Genomic DNA, 13637 nt, shown 5'->3' with positions numbered 1-13637 from the left:
AAAGCATCACGATATTTACAGCACTTCTGAATGGAACATGAGATCTTCTTTTGTAAGGCAGGCAGTTCACCACTACCCATGCCAAGCCACAAGCCAAGGAATGTGATAGTACAGGGGCTCTTTACTGACACAGCAGCAGACCACTAGTGATGCCTTGATCAAAGTGTATTTTGCTTAAATCAGAGATTAAATTATATGATTCTGCCACCACCACCCCCATCTAGCAAGGCTGTTAGCCAGAGTAGAGACTAGATTACAATTATCCCACTTAGCTTTGATTTTTCTACTCTGATTGCAAAACTAACAATGTTTTATTTCAGATCATTGGGTTTAATGATTCATCCTAGGATACGTGCCAGGGAGTGGTTGTCTGGAGGACACATACTGAGGACCCCCAGAAGCATGAGCAGACATGGACGTGCCTGCCTGAGGCACTCAAAGACCTGGAAGCCCAAGCCCCAGAAGTGCTCCCTGGAAGCCAGGACATGTGAGACGCTTGAACCCCAAAAGGGTGGCACACATGGGACACCAACTCTGAAAATGGCAATTAAAAATTAGGGAATCAGGAACCCTGATTAGAACATGCAGTAGCCACACGACAACATTCACTCAGGCCACTGCTCAGAGACCCTTGAGTCTCATACAAGGCAGAGAGAACTAGACCACTTAAGCCTACAAAATTAGTCACTTTTGACAGGGAGATTCAAAGACACCCAACTCCCAATGCATTTCGATGGTATATGGGCACTCACCTCCCTCCATTTGGAAAATACCATTAAAATCGACTGATGTAAGTGGTTTCCAACATCATTCATGCCCAAGACAATGAAGATGAAAGTTAATTAAATATAGCACTATTTAACATGCCCACACTTAATTTCTGTGCAGATTTTGGACTTCTTCTTTGGGGGCCCCAACTTTATGCCTTGTTTATAATGCCCTATTTTATAGCTCTGGACTCCAGTTCCTGCATCAGTCAGGCTGTGGATTTTAGAGAATTTTCTATACAGTTCAGGCTATTAGCTCAGAATCGACCACTTCACTAAGAAGTGCCTACAGTGCAGCTGGCAATCAGAACTCAAAGACACACTCTAAGGACTTGCTAGTGGAAAAAAAGCTGAACGACTGAAGTTTAAGAGGCAATGTGATATAATGGCAATTGCAGAACTGGATAACATGACTATCTGGGATCATTAGAGTCAATCACAGAGCAAGCCACTGTGCAAGTTCAAGTGAACAAATCAGCATACATTCTAGGGGGCCTCTGCCTGTATTTCAGAACTACTCAGAGGTGAAAGTAAGCCGTGCTGGTCCAGTACTCAGTGCCAGACCAGCTTCTCCAGTGGTGATTTAAAGGGCCCAGGGCTCCAGCCGCTGCAGGGAGCCCCGGGCCCTTTAAATCACCGCCGGAGCCCTTTAAATCCCTGCCCAAGCCCAGTTGCCGGAGCCCTGGGGCCCCGGTGGGGATTTAAAGGGCCCAGGGCTCCCCGCAGCGGCCGGAGCCCCGGGCCCTTTAAATCACCGCCGGAGCCCTGCCGCCACTACCCCAGCCCTAGCCCGAGCCCTGCCACCCCGGGGTAGTGGCGGCAGGGCTCCCACGGTGATTTAAAGGGCCCGGAGCTCCCCGGCGGTCGGCGCCCCAGGCCCTTTAATTCGCCCCTGAGCTCCGGGGCTCCCAGCCGCCTCTGCAGCTGGTAGCTCCAGGGTGATTTAAAGGCCCTGGAGCTCCCAGCCACAGCTGGAGCCCCAGGATCTTTAAATCTTGAAAGGCCCCGCCTCTTCTGGTTGAGGCCACGCCCTGCTCAGGACTCCAGCGTACCGGTAAGTCCTTTAAACTACTTTCACCTCTGGACCTACTGTTAATTAATTCTGCCTCCAAGAGCTGAGAGAGGCAGCAAACCTCAGTTCAAAGTGCACACCCAGTCCTCCACCCTCTTTACTGTCAAAGACTATCTTTATACAAGACATAGGGCCAGAATGTGGTCCAACAGGTTCAAGCCATTAACAGAGACTGGAGAAACCAGCATTAGACTCATCCAAGTTCTATGCAGCATTCCTCAAAATCCTCCCTCTCCAGGATGTGTCTCCTGCCTGTCCAGTCTTCAGCCATACACACCAACACTCCTAGATGGCAAGTGAGCTGGCCTAAAGCCTACATTCCAATGATCCAGGGGAGACTGAATCACCCAGAGACATGGAGAATTTCTTTCAGCTGCACCAGGTGTCCTTAGCACAGGGTTGCGACAATAGGAGATAACCATAGGCTGCAGGCTTGTTCTTCCACTGGAACCATTTGAAAAGTGCTTATTGGAAATCATGCTTGTCTCATTTCACAGAGCTCGTGGGCTGCTTGAGCATCCTTTAAGTACACCAGGCATTCCCCACCGGTGGGAAACAAGAGCAAAGCTCTCTCACAGAACAGAACGGAGCAGAGTAGTAAATGGAGATCAGAATCAGTGCCTAAGTCTACTGCAGAATCCAGACTTGTGCGAGAAGGATTTGCCTCTGTTTGGGGACAAATTGAAGACATGCCATGATGTCATGGGGGCCTTAAAGGCAGACTTAGGCTGTGTCTACACTGCCACTTTCAGCACTAAAACTTTTGTCATTCAGGGGTGTGAAAAAACACACCTTGAGTGACAAAAGTTTTAGCGCTGAAAAGCGCCACCGTAGACAGCGCTTTTTCACCGGGAGCTGCACCACCACCCCTTGTTTGAGGTGGGGGTTTTTTAATCGCCGGGAGAGCTCTCCCCCAGCAATAAAGGGTGTCTACACTGCCCCCATCACAGTGCTGCCATGGCCGCGCTGTAACGTGGGTAGTGTAGACATACGAAAAATGCTCTGAGTGCAACCCTCATGGCACATCAAATACAGAGATAAGTCTCTCCTAAAGCCCGAACAACTGCGGTGTCTGAACAAAGGACAGGGTAATTTACATATGGAAAAAATAAGAGACAAGGTGGATGAGGTAATAGCTTTTATTGGACCAACTTCTGCCAGTGAGAGAGACTAAAAGATATTACCTGGTCCAATAAAAGCTATTACCTCAGCCACCTTGTTTTGCTAATATCCTGGGACTGACATGGCTACACCACCACTACACACGAGCAGTCACTGAAGGCAAGTGGGAAATGTGTACTTTCACCCTCTTAACAGGAACTCTGGGTGACAAGTGTTTGCAGTGCCATTAAAATGGGATTTAAATCCTTCCTGGTCCAGGCAAAGCAAATCTGAGTCAGAGGGCAGCGTGTGCAGCAAGCAAGCCACTTATTACTTAAATCAGCAGATGCCAGACAGAGAGTTTGCCTTGTGCCAGGTTGTGTCTGATCTCCCCCCACTGTCTGCTTTCTTGGTTCTTGATGCATTTGTACAATGAATGGCATTCCCTTCCAGAACAGGCTGCAAAGTAGGAACTTGCTTGTCCGGCTAGCTTCATTCACATCAACTTGTTGGACTTGTTCTGGGAGTACGGGGGAGGGGGCTGGAAGGGGAGTGGCATGGGAGAAAGGAGAAGAGTCTCTGAGCTGGGGACCGTTTGCCATTCCAAGGATTTGAAAGACAGAAGAATTTTGTTTCAAAAACGCTAACAGGAGCCCTAGGATACCAAAATACAGATGATTTACAAATTTCAGAGTAGCAGCCGTGTTAGTCTGTATCCGCAAAAAGAACAGGAGTACTTGTGGCACCTTAGAGACTAACATTTATTACAGCATAAGCTTTCATGGGCTACAGCCCACATCTGAAGAAGTGAGCTGTAGCCCACGAAAGCTTATGATCTAATAAATTTGTTAGTCTCTAAGGTGCCACGAGTACTCCTGTTCTTTTTACGATTTACAAAGCCATCTCTGAGAGACAGCTGGTGCACGGCCCTCGCTGCTCCATGCTGAAACACAAGGGCTAAGCTAAGCCAAGAAAACAAAAAACAAAATTAACCAAACAGGAACCTTGCACACCATGCCCTGAATGTCACTCAATGCTGGCTCTGACACCCTCCCCAAGGGAAAGCAGTCCAAAGGGAAGGGAGGAGGCTATGGTCCAGGGGTAGGCAGCAAGAGTCCACCTGATATTAGCTGCTGTGAAGGGGGTGCAGAGTGCTAAGGGGGTCTCAGGCAAGTGTCCCTGAACAGGGCAGCTTTCAACAAGGGAGCCCCTCCACATTCCAGAGAGAAGGCCCTTGGAATGACCTATTTTAATTATAACCCCGGCCTCTGCTTATCTGAGAGCAGGAGGCAGGAGATCAGAAATCAGCCAGCAAGCGGACAGAGCCCCAGGCCAGCAGTGAGTGGAACCACTACTGAGAGACCTGTGGGAGGAGCAGAAGAGAGAGCCCTGGCCTGCTGTGCTGGCGCTTTTCTACACCTCCGCATCCCTGGATGGCAGCAGCAAGCACCCTCTCTGCAGGGGAGTAGTTAAGGAGCCAAGGAGGGAGGTGGACGGAGGTGACCAGCAGTCAGGGCTGGCTCCAGGCAGCAGCATTCCAAGCAGGTGCTTGGGGCAGCAATCTGCAAGGGGCGGCAGTCTGTGTGTTTTTGCTGCCCCAAGCAGCGCGCTGAATTGCCGCCGCGGACAGCGGGGACCGTCTGTGTGCCGTTAGGGCGGCGCACACGTTTCCACGGCGGCAGCAATTCGGCGGCAGCTTCTATGTTCAGCCGCCCGTGGCAGCAATTCCGCGGCTTCTGTCTTCCAGCTGAAGACAGAAGCTGCCACCGAGTTGCCGCCGCCGCAGAAACGCGCGTACCGCCCTAACGGCACACGGACTGCCCCCGCCGGCGGCAATTCGGCGCGCTGCTTGGGGCGGCAAAAACAGTAGAGCCGGCCCTGCCAGCAGTGGCAAGTGAATTGGGCTGCTGCTTTCCCCACTGGGGAGGTGAGGGCATTAGGGGAAGGAGACAGCTCCCCAGTCTCAGGAATTGCAGAGGTTAAAGGCCCAAGGCCCCCTCTCCACCTGGGTCTTGTGATGACCTAGGAGCTCTTTGTACTGGATAAGAATACTGTACATGTCTGTTACATGGACACACTATTTACAGCCTCCTTAGGGAGCCACTGCCTTGCTTCCAAGTGCTTGAGTTTGGTGAGAGATGCCTGGGTAACTACCCTCACATCTCACCCACAACTAGCTTTTGAGATCATATTGCTTGGGGTTTAAGTTCTAAACAAACATTGAACGGGTCACTGGCTCTTTAAATTTAAGATGTGAGCACTGCTGGCCAAGCTAATGATGACTCCTTGAGAGCACTGCCTGATTGGATGGACACCTGACAAGACATGCCATTTCGCTGTGTAGCTACCATGCACACAAAGAAGTGCCTGCCTTCATTCCAACATTGGCAAAGGAGTGCGGGGAGGGGGAGAAGAGAATAAAAATAAGAGTCAAAGCAAGCTAGGATTAAAAACCTGGGCTCTTGATTTTAGAGTCTCCGTGCCAAATAGACCCTCTTTGTGCCTGTCTGAAAGGGGTGACTAACAAAGCCGTGCTGCGACGTACTGCTTCTCCAGCTGTAACATTCAAGCAAATTTACAAGGGAGAATAATCATTACTAGGTTTACTAAGTATTCTTGATCCTGCCTCAGCTGGGGGTGGAGGGGTGTGTCAGACTAGATGTCAAGTATCAGGGGGTAGCCGTGTTAGTCTGTATCTACAAAAACAACAAGGAGTCTGGTGGCACCTTAAAGACTAACAGATTTATTTGGGCATAAGCTTTCATGGGTAAAAACCTCAGTTCTTCAGATGCATAGAGTGAAAGTTACAGATGCAGGCATTATATACTGACACATGGAGAGCAGGGAGTTACTTCGCAAGTGGAGAACCAGTGTTGACAGGGCCAATTCAATCAGGGTGGATGTAGTCCACTCCCAATAATAGATGAGGAGGTGTCAATTCCAGGAGAGGAAAAGCTGCTTCTGTAATGAGCCAGCCACTCCCAGTCCCTATTCAAGCCCAGATTAATGGTGTTGAATTTGCAAATGAATTGTAGTTCTGCTGTTTCTCTTTGAAGTCTGTTTCTGAAGTTTTTTTGTTCAATGATAGTGACTTTTAAATCTGTAATAGAATGACCAGGGAGATTGAAGTGTTCACTTACTGGCTTATGTATGTTACCATTCCTGATGTCTGATTTGTGTCCATTTATTCTTTTGCAGAGGGACTGTCCGGTTTGGCCAATGTACATGGCAGAGCGGCATTGCTGGCACATGATGGCATATATAACATTAGTGGATGTGCAGGTTAATGAGCCCTTGATGGTGTGGCTGGGTCCTCTGATGGTGTCGCTAGAGTAGATATGGGGACAGAGTAAGCAACGAGGTTTGCTACAGGGATTGGTTCCTGGGTTGGTGTTTCTGTGGTGTGGTGTGTAGTTGCTGGTGAGTATTTGCTTCAGGTTGGGGGTTGTCTGTAAGCGAGGACTGGCCTGCCTCCCAAGTCTGTGAGAGTGAGGGATCATTTTCCAGGAGAGGTTGTAGATCATGGATAATGCGCTGGAGAGGTTTTAGCTGGGGGCTGTATGTGATGGCCAGTGGTGTTCTGTTATTGTCCTTGTTGGGCCTGTCCTGTAGTAGGTGATTTCTGGGTACCTGTCAAGGTCCTTTCCAACCCTACATTTCTCTGATTAGCCTGATTTACAACTAGCACTTCTACAAGATGCTGGCATTTACTGTACATTTGAGAAGTTTCTTTAGCGGGTTCAGAGGTTGATGATGAAAATAATCTGTTGCCACAAGATCTCTCTCCAGCAGCTTCAGAGGGAGTGAACCAAGCCTAGTTTTCAAGTAATGAGAGTTTCTTAACCATTTTTCTATCCCTGCCCTAGAAAGCTGGCCTGCGTCCAAGTCAGCCTCCAAAGCTATCTACCACACAAATGTTGTGGCACAATATGGTTTCACTGGGTAGACAGTGGGACACAAGTAATATTAAACATTTGAAATTTCAAGGAGCCATTTTTGGATCTTTTCATCTCAAGCCAAGTACTTCCTCATTTCAAGCACAGTCTAGGTGCCGATGAGACTCAAACCTACAAATATGGAAGCTAGGGTGACCAGATAGCAAGTGTAAAAAATCAGGACAGGGGGTGGGGGATAATAGGTGCCTATATAAGAAAAAGGCCCCAAAATTGGAACTGTCCCTATAAAAATCGGGACATCTGGTCACCCTAATGGAAGTACAAGGATCACTGCCCCACAGTTACAAGGGGGAAAATCAAAGTAAGCTTTCTAACGGCACCACATCTGCCGTCTTAGCAAACGCCTCAGACACTGTAACCTCAATGCCCTGTGGCTGCTTTCCCTCCCAATGCAACCATCCCCTGGCTACAACAGAACTCCTAACCTTCTTACCCAAACCTCTTCTATCCCCCCCTCTGCCTGCAACACCACCTGCACTGTAACTGAGGGCAGCACAGAGGCCTTCCCAACAACCTGGTATATATGCCACAAGTGAGCTTTGACTCGTCCCTCTCTTTTGCCCTACATATCTGAACCCTGCTGCCACTTCAGCCATACAACTAAGATCCATCCTTCTCTCTATTCCTACAGCAGGAACTCTGAGCTAGGACCCAGCTGTGATTACTGCAGACTCTTCTCTGGCCTCTCTACTATATGTTGCCTCCAACACTTGATACAAAACACTGCTAAAATTGCCTTCCTGGGCCACAGGACAAGATCTTCCCTATTTAGCACCTCCATCTGCACTGCAATCCCAATAGTGCCAGTCTCAGTGTGACCCTCTGTTCTGCTTATCCAACCCAGGTCACCACGCCACCTCCCATGATTCCTGAGTCAGGTGGCACAACTACTATCCCCTCCTGAACATGCATTTCCACCATGACCCCTACAGGGATAACAGCAAGGCTCTAAGCTAATCTGGCATTTGCTAGACATTCCAATACGTAGTTTAACATGATTACACATTCAAGCTGTGCATCATCAACATGTAGCCTGTCATCACCGGGCCAACTTACCTGTCTCTTGTCCCCTGCTCTCCTCTACCCTCCATCTCTGCCTGTTGTCTTTTTGAAGTGTAAAGCTTTTGGGCAGTGACTTCCATGTTGGGAAGACGCCCAGCACATCACATGCCTGCTAATGGAAGCGAGCAACACATAGTACAGAGTTGGCATTAACAGCAGCTGGGTTGGGCCCAAATCTATCTCCACTATTGCTAATAGTGAGGATTAAGCAAAACTTTTCTTTCAATCCAGATGGCACATGAGCTGAAGGTGATTTAATTTTAGGGAAAGTTTGCAGGGACAATAACACACAGAGCTTGGTGAACAACTGATGTTCTGGTCCGGTGCCAGTACAGAATTTTTTTTTTTTTTTAAATTCAATCCAGGTCAAACCAAATAAGAATTCAGAGTTTTCAATTAAATCAGAAGATTTTGTTTTGGCTCTGTTCCAGAGCAATGGTTTGAAGCGGATGTCTCATACCTCCGGTGAGCACCCTATCACTGACCTTTATGGTCAACTGAAACTGCATTTTTTAGCAAATAAAGTACTTTTAAGAAAAACTGCATTTAGCACTAGTAACAAGCCATTTTTTTCCTGAGGTTATGAGAGACCAGGAAACGTTAAACAGGAATCAAGATTTAAAAATCAGGGTAATTATTTAAGAGACCAGTTACTCAAAACTGGTTAGATGGATTTTCTTCAAACTTTGCACAAACTTTCCTCTTCACCTTCAGAGAAAATCTGGTAATTTTTCAGACCCAACCAATTTTTACTGCTAAAGTTACTGGTGCGTCAGTACAGAGCTTTATGACAGAAGCTGGGTACAAGCTCAAAAGACTAGTTCACTGTTTCTGTATAATCACTGACAGTGTAATATTGATTGAGCAGTGGGGCAGTGCCATGCAGTGATGGGAGTGCGGCGTTTGCTCTGGCATCAGTTGTTAACTACCCCTCCCACCCCTTTCGCCCATGCACAGAAATGAAGCCTTTCAAAGCAGCATACAAGCTATTTGAGAGGGGAATTAATGAATTGAGCACCAGGATGGCTGCATGAAGAAATGAAGCATTTTCCCACTACTTCTGGGAACAATTTTGAAATATTAAACCCTCATTTTAGCCTAAAGGAGACAATTATTTTAATCTTGGTGGTGAAATTCTCTGACGTATGAATGGACTGGGGCGGAGGGGGGGAGTCTTGAGGGGGATGTATACAATACAACCCACCTCTAGGCACCTGACGCTGGGATTTGTGTGTCCCCCCCGATCTTCCCCTCCCTGCCATCCAGAAACAACTGCTCTAACTCTGGGAGTTTCCCCATCAACACAACATTTTAGAACTGAGCAGAGATTGCAAAAGGGATTTGCTATGAGCTAAGGCGGGGCTAGCGAACCACAAACCTTGGGTTGTTACACTCCCCCCCTTATATTTCCACATCCTAGAGAGAACAGTGGGGAAGAGGATGGGGGTAGAGGGTTAGTGCTGAATTCAGAAAATGAGCAATAAGCCAGCATGGAAGTGAAGGGGGGGCATGCAGGTGAAGGGCAGGGACAGGAAATGAGAGGTGCAGGGACATGGTTCAAGTGGCTGGATGCAAAATACAAGTGCCTGGATACAGGGCAGTTATAGTGGTGATATCTGCCAGACCAGGCTCAGCTGTCCCTAAGCACCCCTCCCAGCTGTACTACTGGGGAAGGGGGAGGGGGAACAGCAGGTTATTGCAGGACCAAGGAAACACATGAAGTTCAGGGGTGGTGGAGGAGGGAAAGGAGGACTCAGGGGACAGTATGAGGAGGAGGAGGAATCCAGGCAGCTGGAAGGACACAGGATGGGGGCCAGGTGGAATGCAGGGGCTGGGGTGTCACAAGGTAGGTTTGGGGTAAGGCAAGTGAGAGACAAGTAAATGGGATGAGGGGGCATGAGAGTGGGATGCCATGCAGTGGGCCCAGGTGGGGCAGAGCAGTGGCAGTGCAGGTGGGTGAAGAGCCCAGCCCAAGTGAAGGGGGAGCAGAAGGAAGGGATGAATAAAGGAGTGATGCAGGGGACACAGGGGGCGGGGTGCAGGGGCACACCATGCACAGGGCAGGTGAATACAGAGCCCAGAGACAGGGTACAGGGATAGATGCAGGAGACAGGCACGCACACTGCAGGGACAGGACACAGAAGGGCGGGGAAGGGACCCAGGGAGGGACCAGGCTGCAGAGGGCAGGGACCAGGACCTGGGGGTCTGATGTGCAGAGGGCACAAATAGGGTATAGGGATGGATGCAGGGGCTAGGGGTGTGCACTACAGGGATAGGGCACAGATGGACGGGGGATCTGGGGTGCAGGCTGCAGGTGTGCGCAATGCAGGGCACAGAGGGCAGGGACGGGGTCGGGGTGCAGGGAGTACTGGCTGGAGATGTGCACAATGCAGGGACGGGGTCGAGGCACAGAGGGTAGGGATAGGGATAGGGACAGGGCGCAGAGGGTGTGCACAATGCAGGGAGAGGGCGCAGAGGGCAGGGACGGGGTCGGGGTGCAGGGAGTACTGGCTGGAGATGTGCACAATGCAGGGACGGGGTCGAGGCACAGAGGATAGGGATAGGGACGGGGCGCAGAGGGTGTGCACAATGCAGGGACGGGGTCGGGGTGCAGGGAGTACTGGCTGGAGATGTGCACAATGCAGGGACGGGGTCGAGGCACAGAGGGTAGGGATAGGGATAGGGACGGGGCGCAGAGGGTGTGCACAATGCAGGGAGAGGGCGCAGAGGGCAGGGACGGGGCGCAGGGGGTAGTGGCTGGAGGTGTGCAGAGGGCGGGGGCCGGGCGGGACGGTACCTGCGGCTCCGGCGCGGGGGCCGGGCGCACCTCGCCCAGGTAGTACTGCTCCAGCCAGAGGCGTGCGTTGCGCGAGTGCCGGTGCGGCGGCCCCTCCAGCGCGGCGCTCACGTCGCTGCCCGCCCGCTCCCGGAGCAGCTGCTCGCCGCCCGGGTGCAGCCGCACGAAGCCGCTCAGGTCGTAGAGGCGGCGGCCCCGCATCACAAGGCAGGCGCCCTGGGCGCAGCGCTGCCGCACCTCGGCCGGGCTGTAGGCGCGGGGCGGCGGGGCCATGGCCGGGCGCAGGACGCACGAGCTCCGCTAGCCAGGAAACACTCAGCAGCTAGCCTGGCACCTGCTCGTTTACATGGCATGCATAGGCATGAGCGGCGCCACGCCCCCGCCCCGTGATCATGAATATTCACGAGGCGCGTGTGGCTGTGATTGGTGGCTGGGGCGGCGGGCAGGGCGAGAGCGTCCAGGTGAGGGCGGGGCCCTGAGCCAGACCCACCTCCCCTGGGGGCAGCCGGAGCAAGGGAGAGATCCCGCGCGACTCGGGCAGGGCTGGCCGCGGGGCCCTGCTTCGGTGCCGGGTGCCGCTGAGTGTTATTAACAACGCCCAGCCCTCCTCTAGCGGCAAAGCACGTCAGACAGGTGGGCAGGAGTGGCAGCCCCATTTTACAGAGGGGAAACTGAGTCACAAAGTGGGGACTGTGGCTTGCCCTAGGTCACCCGGCAGGGAACAGGGCACAGAGCCCAACTCTCCTGCCTGCCAGTCCACTCTAGCGCTGTAGTCCAGAGATACACACTGCCTCCCTCAGCCTGGGTTACAGACAAGATGCCCCACCCCACCCACAGGGGATAGAGGGGAGCCACCTCGAGGGGTTTGGACACCCAGAGGAGGGTGTGAAGCCACTTCACGGAGGTTTTGGATACCTAGAAAGGGAGCAGGTGACTGTTATTAGTAATAATAATTACCCATTCTGGTTAATAATTAGCCCTATTCACTATACACTCCACAAAAAGCTGCTAGGATTATAACTGTGTGTGTCACCTTCCAGGAAACCACACAGGCAAGGTACCAACGGCCCTCCCCAAAGTGCAGGTCAGCTACAGCTGGGCTGAGACTACAAGAGGCCGGATCCTTGGCCCCTTTGCACTGCTTTGGGGGCCCAACGCAGCATGAAACCTGGCCAGAGAATCTGGCTGGGGATGCTCAGGGGACCCCCGCACAGGGGGTGTTTTGTGGATGGACCATGGCCAGAACAGGTTGCCCTTCGACAATCCCCAGCTTCCATAATGGGGACTGTTGCAGACAGCCATAAATTAGAGCAGCCCTGAGGTTGCTTATGATGGTAGTTGAACTGAACCTCAGCAAGCTTGGCCTGGGGTATCAGGGGAAAGCAACGATAGTGTAAAACCACCTTCACCTCCCTTGGCACAAAGATCTGGACCACCATTTTCATTATTATCAATTGTTTGTATTGTGGTAGGATGCAGAAGCCCGGTCAGGGACCATGACCCTGTTGTGCTAGGCGCTGTACAAACAAACACAGCCCATACACCAGCTGGCTTACCCTTGTCCAGCTTTTTGTGAGCAGCATCCCAGCCAAGGAGAGTTTTAAGGAGGGATTTGAAGGAGCACAGTGAGGGAGCTTTGCTGATGGTTGCAGAGAGCACCTCCCACACCTAAGGGGCAGCATGGGAAACAGCACAAGGGTGTAACAAGGGGGCAGTGAAGGCTGGTGTCATGGGCCGGCCAGAGGCGGGAGTCATCGTTCCCCAGTATATGAGAGATAATACATAGGGTGGGGACACGCCACGAAGAGCCATAGCATGGATAACAGATGATAATGGTGTGAGGAAGGGTGTGGAGCACAAAGGCACATCAAAAGAGGGAAGGGGATACTGCTCTTGGGACACGAGTGAGGTGGGGTTGTACTTTCCCCCAAACAGAAGAATGTAAAACTCTGTGTGACACAGATTTCCTACTTTACTGTGCTGATAAATATCTTTGTGACTGAAGTACCTTTCACTGGAAAATGAACATTGGTAAAATGAGCATGTGCAGAATAAGGAAACACTGGCTGTTCAGTGAACAAGGAGAGGGGGACCGACCGAGGCCTACGGGACAGCATGGGAGAAGACCAGAGGAATGGAATGGGGAGATGATGAGGAAAGGAATGGTTAGGTAGGAAACTTGTGGGGAAGAGAGGGGGATAGGGGGCTATGGCTAGTTGTGTTTGTCCTCCACCAAAGGCTCTTAAGCAAAGTAAGCCATCATGGGTTAAGAGGGGAAGTCCTCTCATGGTTAAAAGATAGGAAACAAATGGTAGGAATAAATGGTCAGTTTTCACAGGGGAGAAAGGTAAATAGCGAGGTCCCCCAGCAATCAGTATTGGGCCAATGATGTTCAACATATTCATAAATGATCTGGAAAAAGGTGAGGTGGCACCCCAAAAAAGCCAACAGCAACAACCCAACAGTGCAGTGAAAAAGAGTTACAAAGGACTTGGCTACACTTGCGAGTTACAGCGCATTAAAGCAGCCCCGGGCACACTAGCAAGGCATGTAGAGCGCTCTGATTCTGTGGCTACAGCGCTCCTGGTACTCCACCTCGGCGAGAGGAATAACATTTGATGCATCCCCACCGGAGAGCCCCAGCATCAGTGTGAACGAGGTGTTACATTACTGCACTCTGATCAGCCTCGGGAAACGTGCCTGTAGCGGGGTGGTTACCCACTCCAGCTCTGAGAGGCTTAAAAACAGCCAAGGAAAGGGCTGTGGCTGGAGCAAGGAGCTCCCAGACTAATTGCGGAGGCAGGCTCAGCTGTAGCCATGCCCCAATCAGGGCCCAACTGGCCCTTATAAGTGGGCCATGGGCCAGGAGACTCTCACTCTCT

The 13637-nt window shown here is 51.2% G+C and overlaps 1 protein-coding gene across 1 annotated transcript in view; it reads right to left on the bottom strand.

Moving 5' to 3' along the window:
* The window catches only part of FA2H (fatty acid 2-hydroxylase), a 60984-nt gene extending 49856 nt beyond the window's left edge, over positions 1-11128 (bottom strand). The window contains exon 1 of the mRNA XM_005313504.4: positions 10756-11128. Coding sequence (XP_005313561.1) covers positions 10756-11028 — 273 coding nt within the window. The 5' untranslated portion in view covers positions 11029-11128. The remainder of the gene's footprint in view (positions 1-10755) is intronic.
* Between the last annotated feature and the right edge of the window lie 2509 nt (positions 11129-13637).

The sequence above is a fragment of the Chrysemys picta genome, chromosome 14 (genome assembly GCF_011386835.1).
Source record: "Chrysemys picta bellii isolate R12L10 chromosome 14, ASM1138683v2, whole genome shotgun sequence".
In the NCBI taxonomy this organism is placed as follows: Eukaryota; Metazoa; Chordata; order Testudines; family Emydidae; genus Chrysemys; species Chrysemys picta.
Note: the sequence above shows the minus strand (reverse complement) of the source record. Positions and strands in the feature narration are given on the sequence as shown.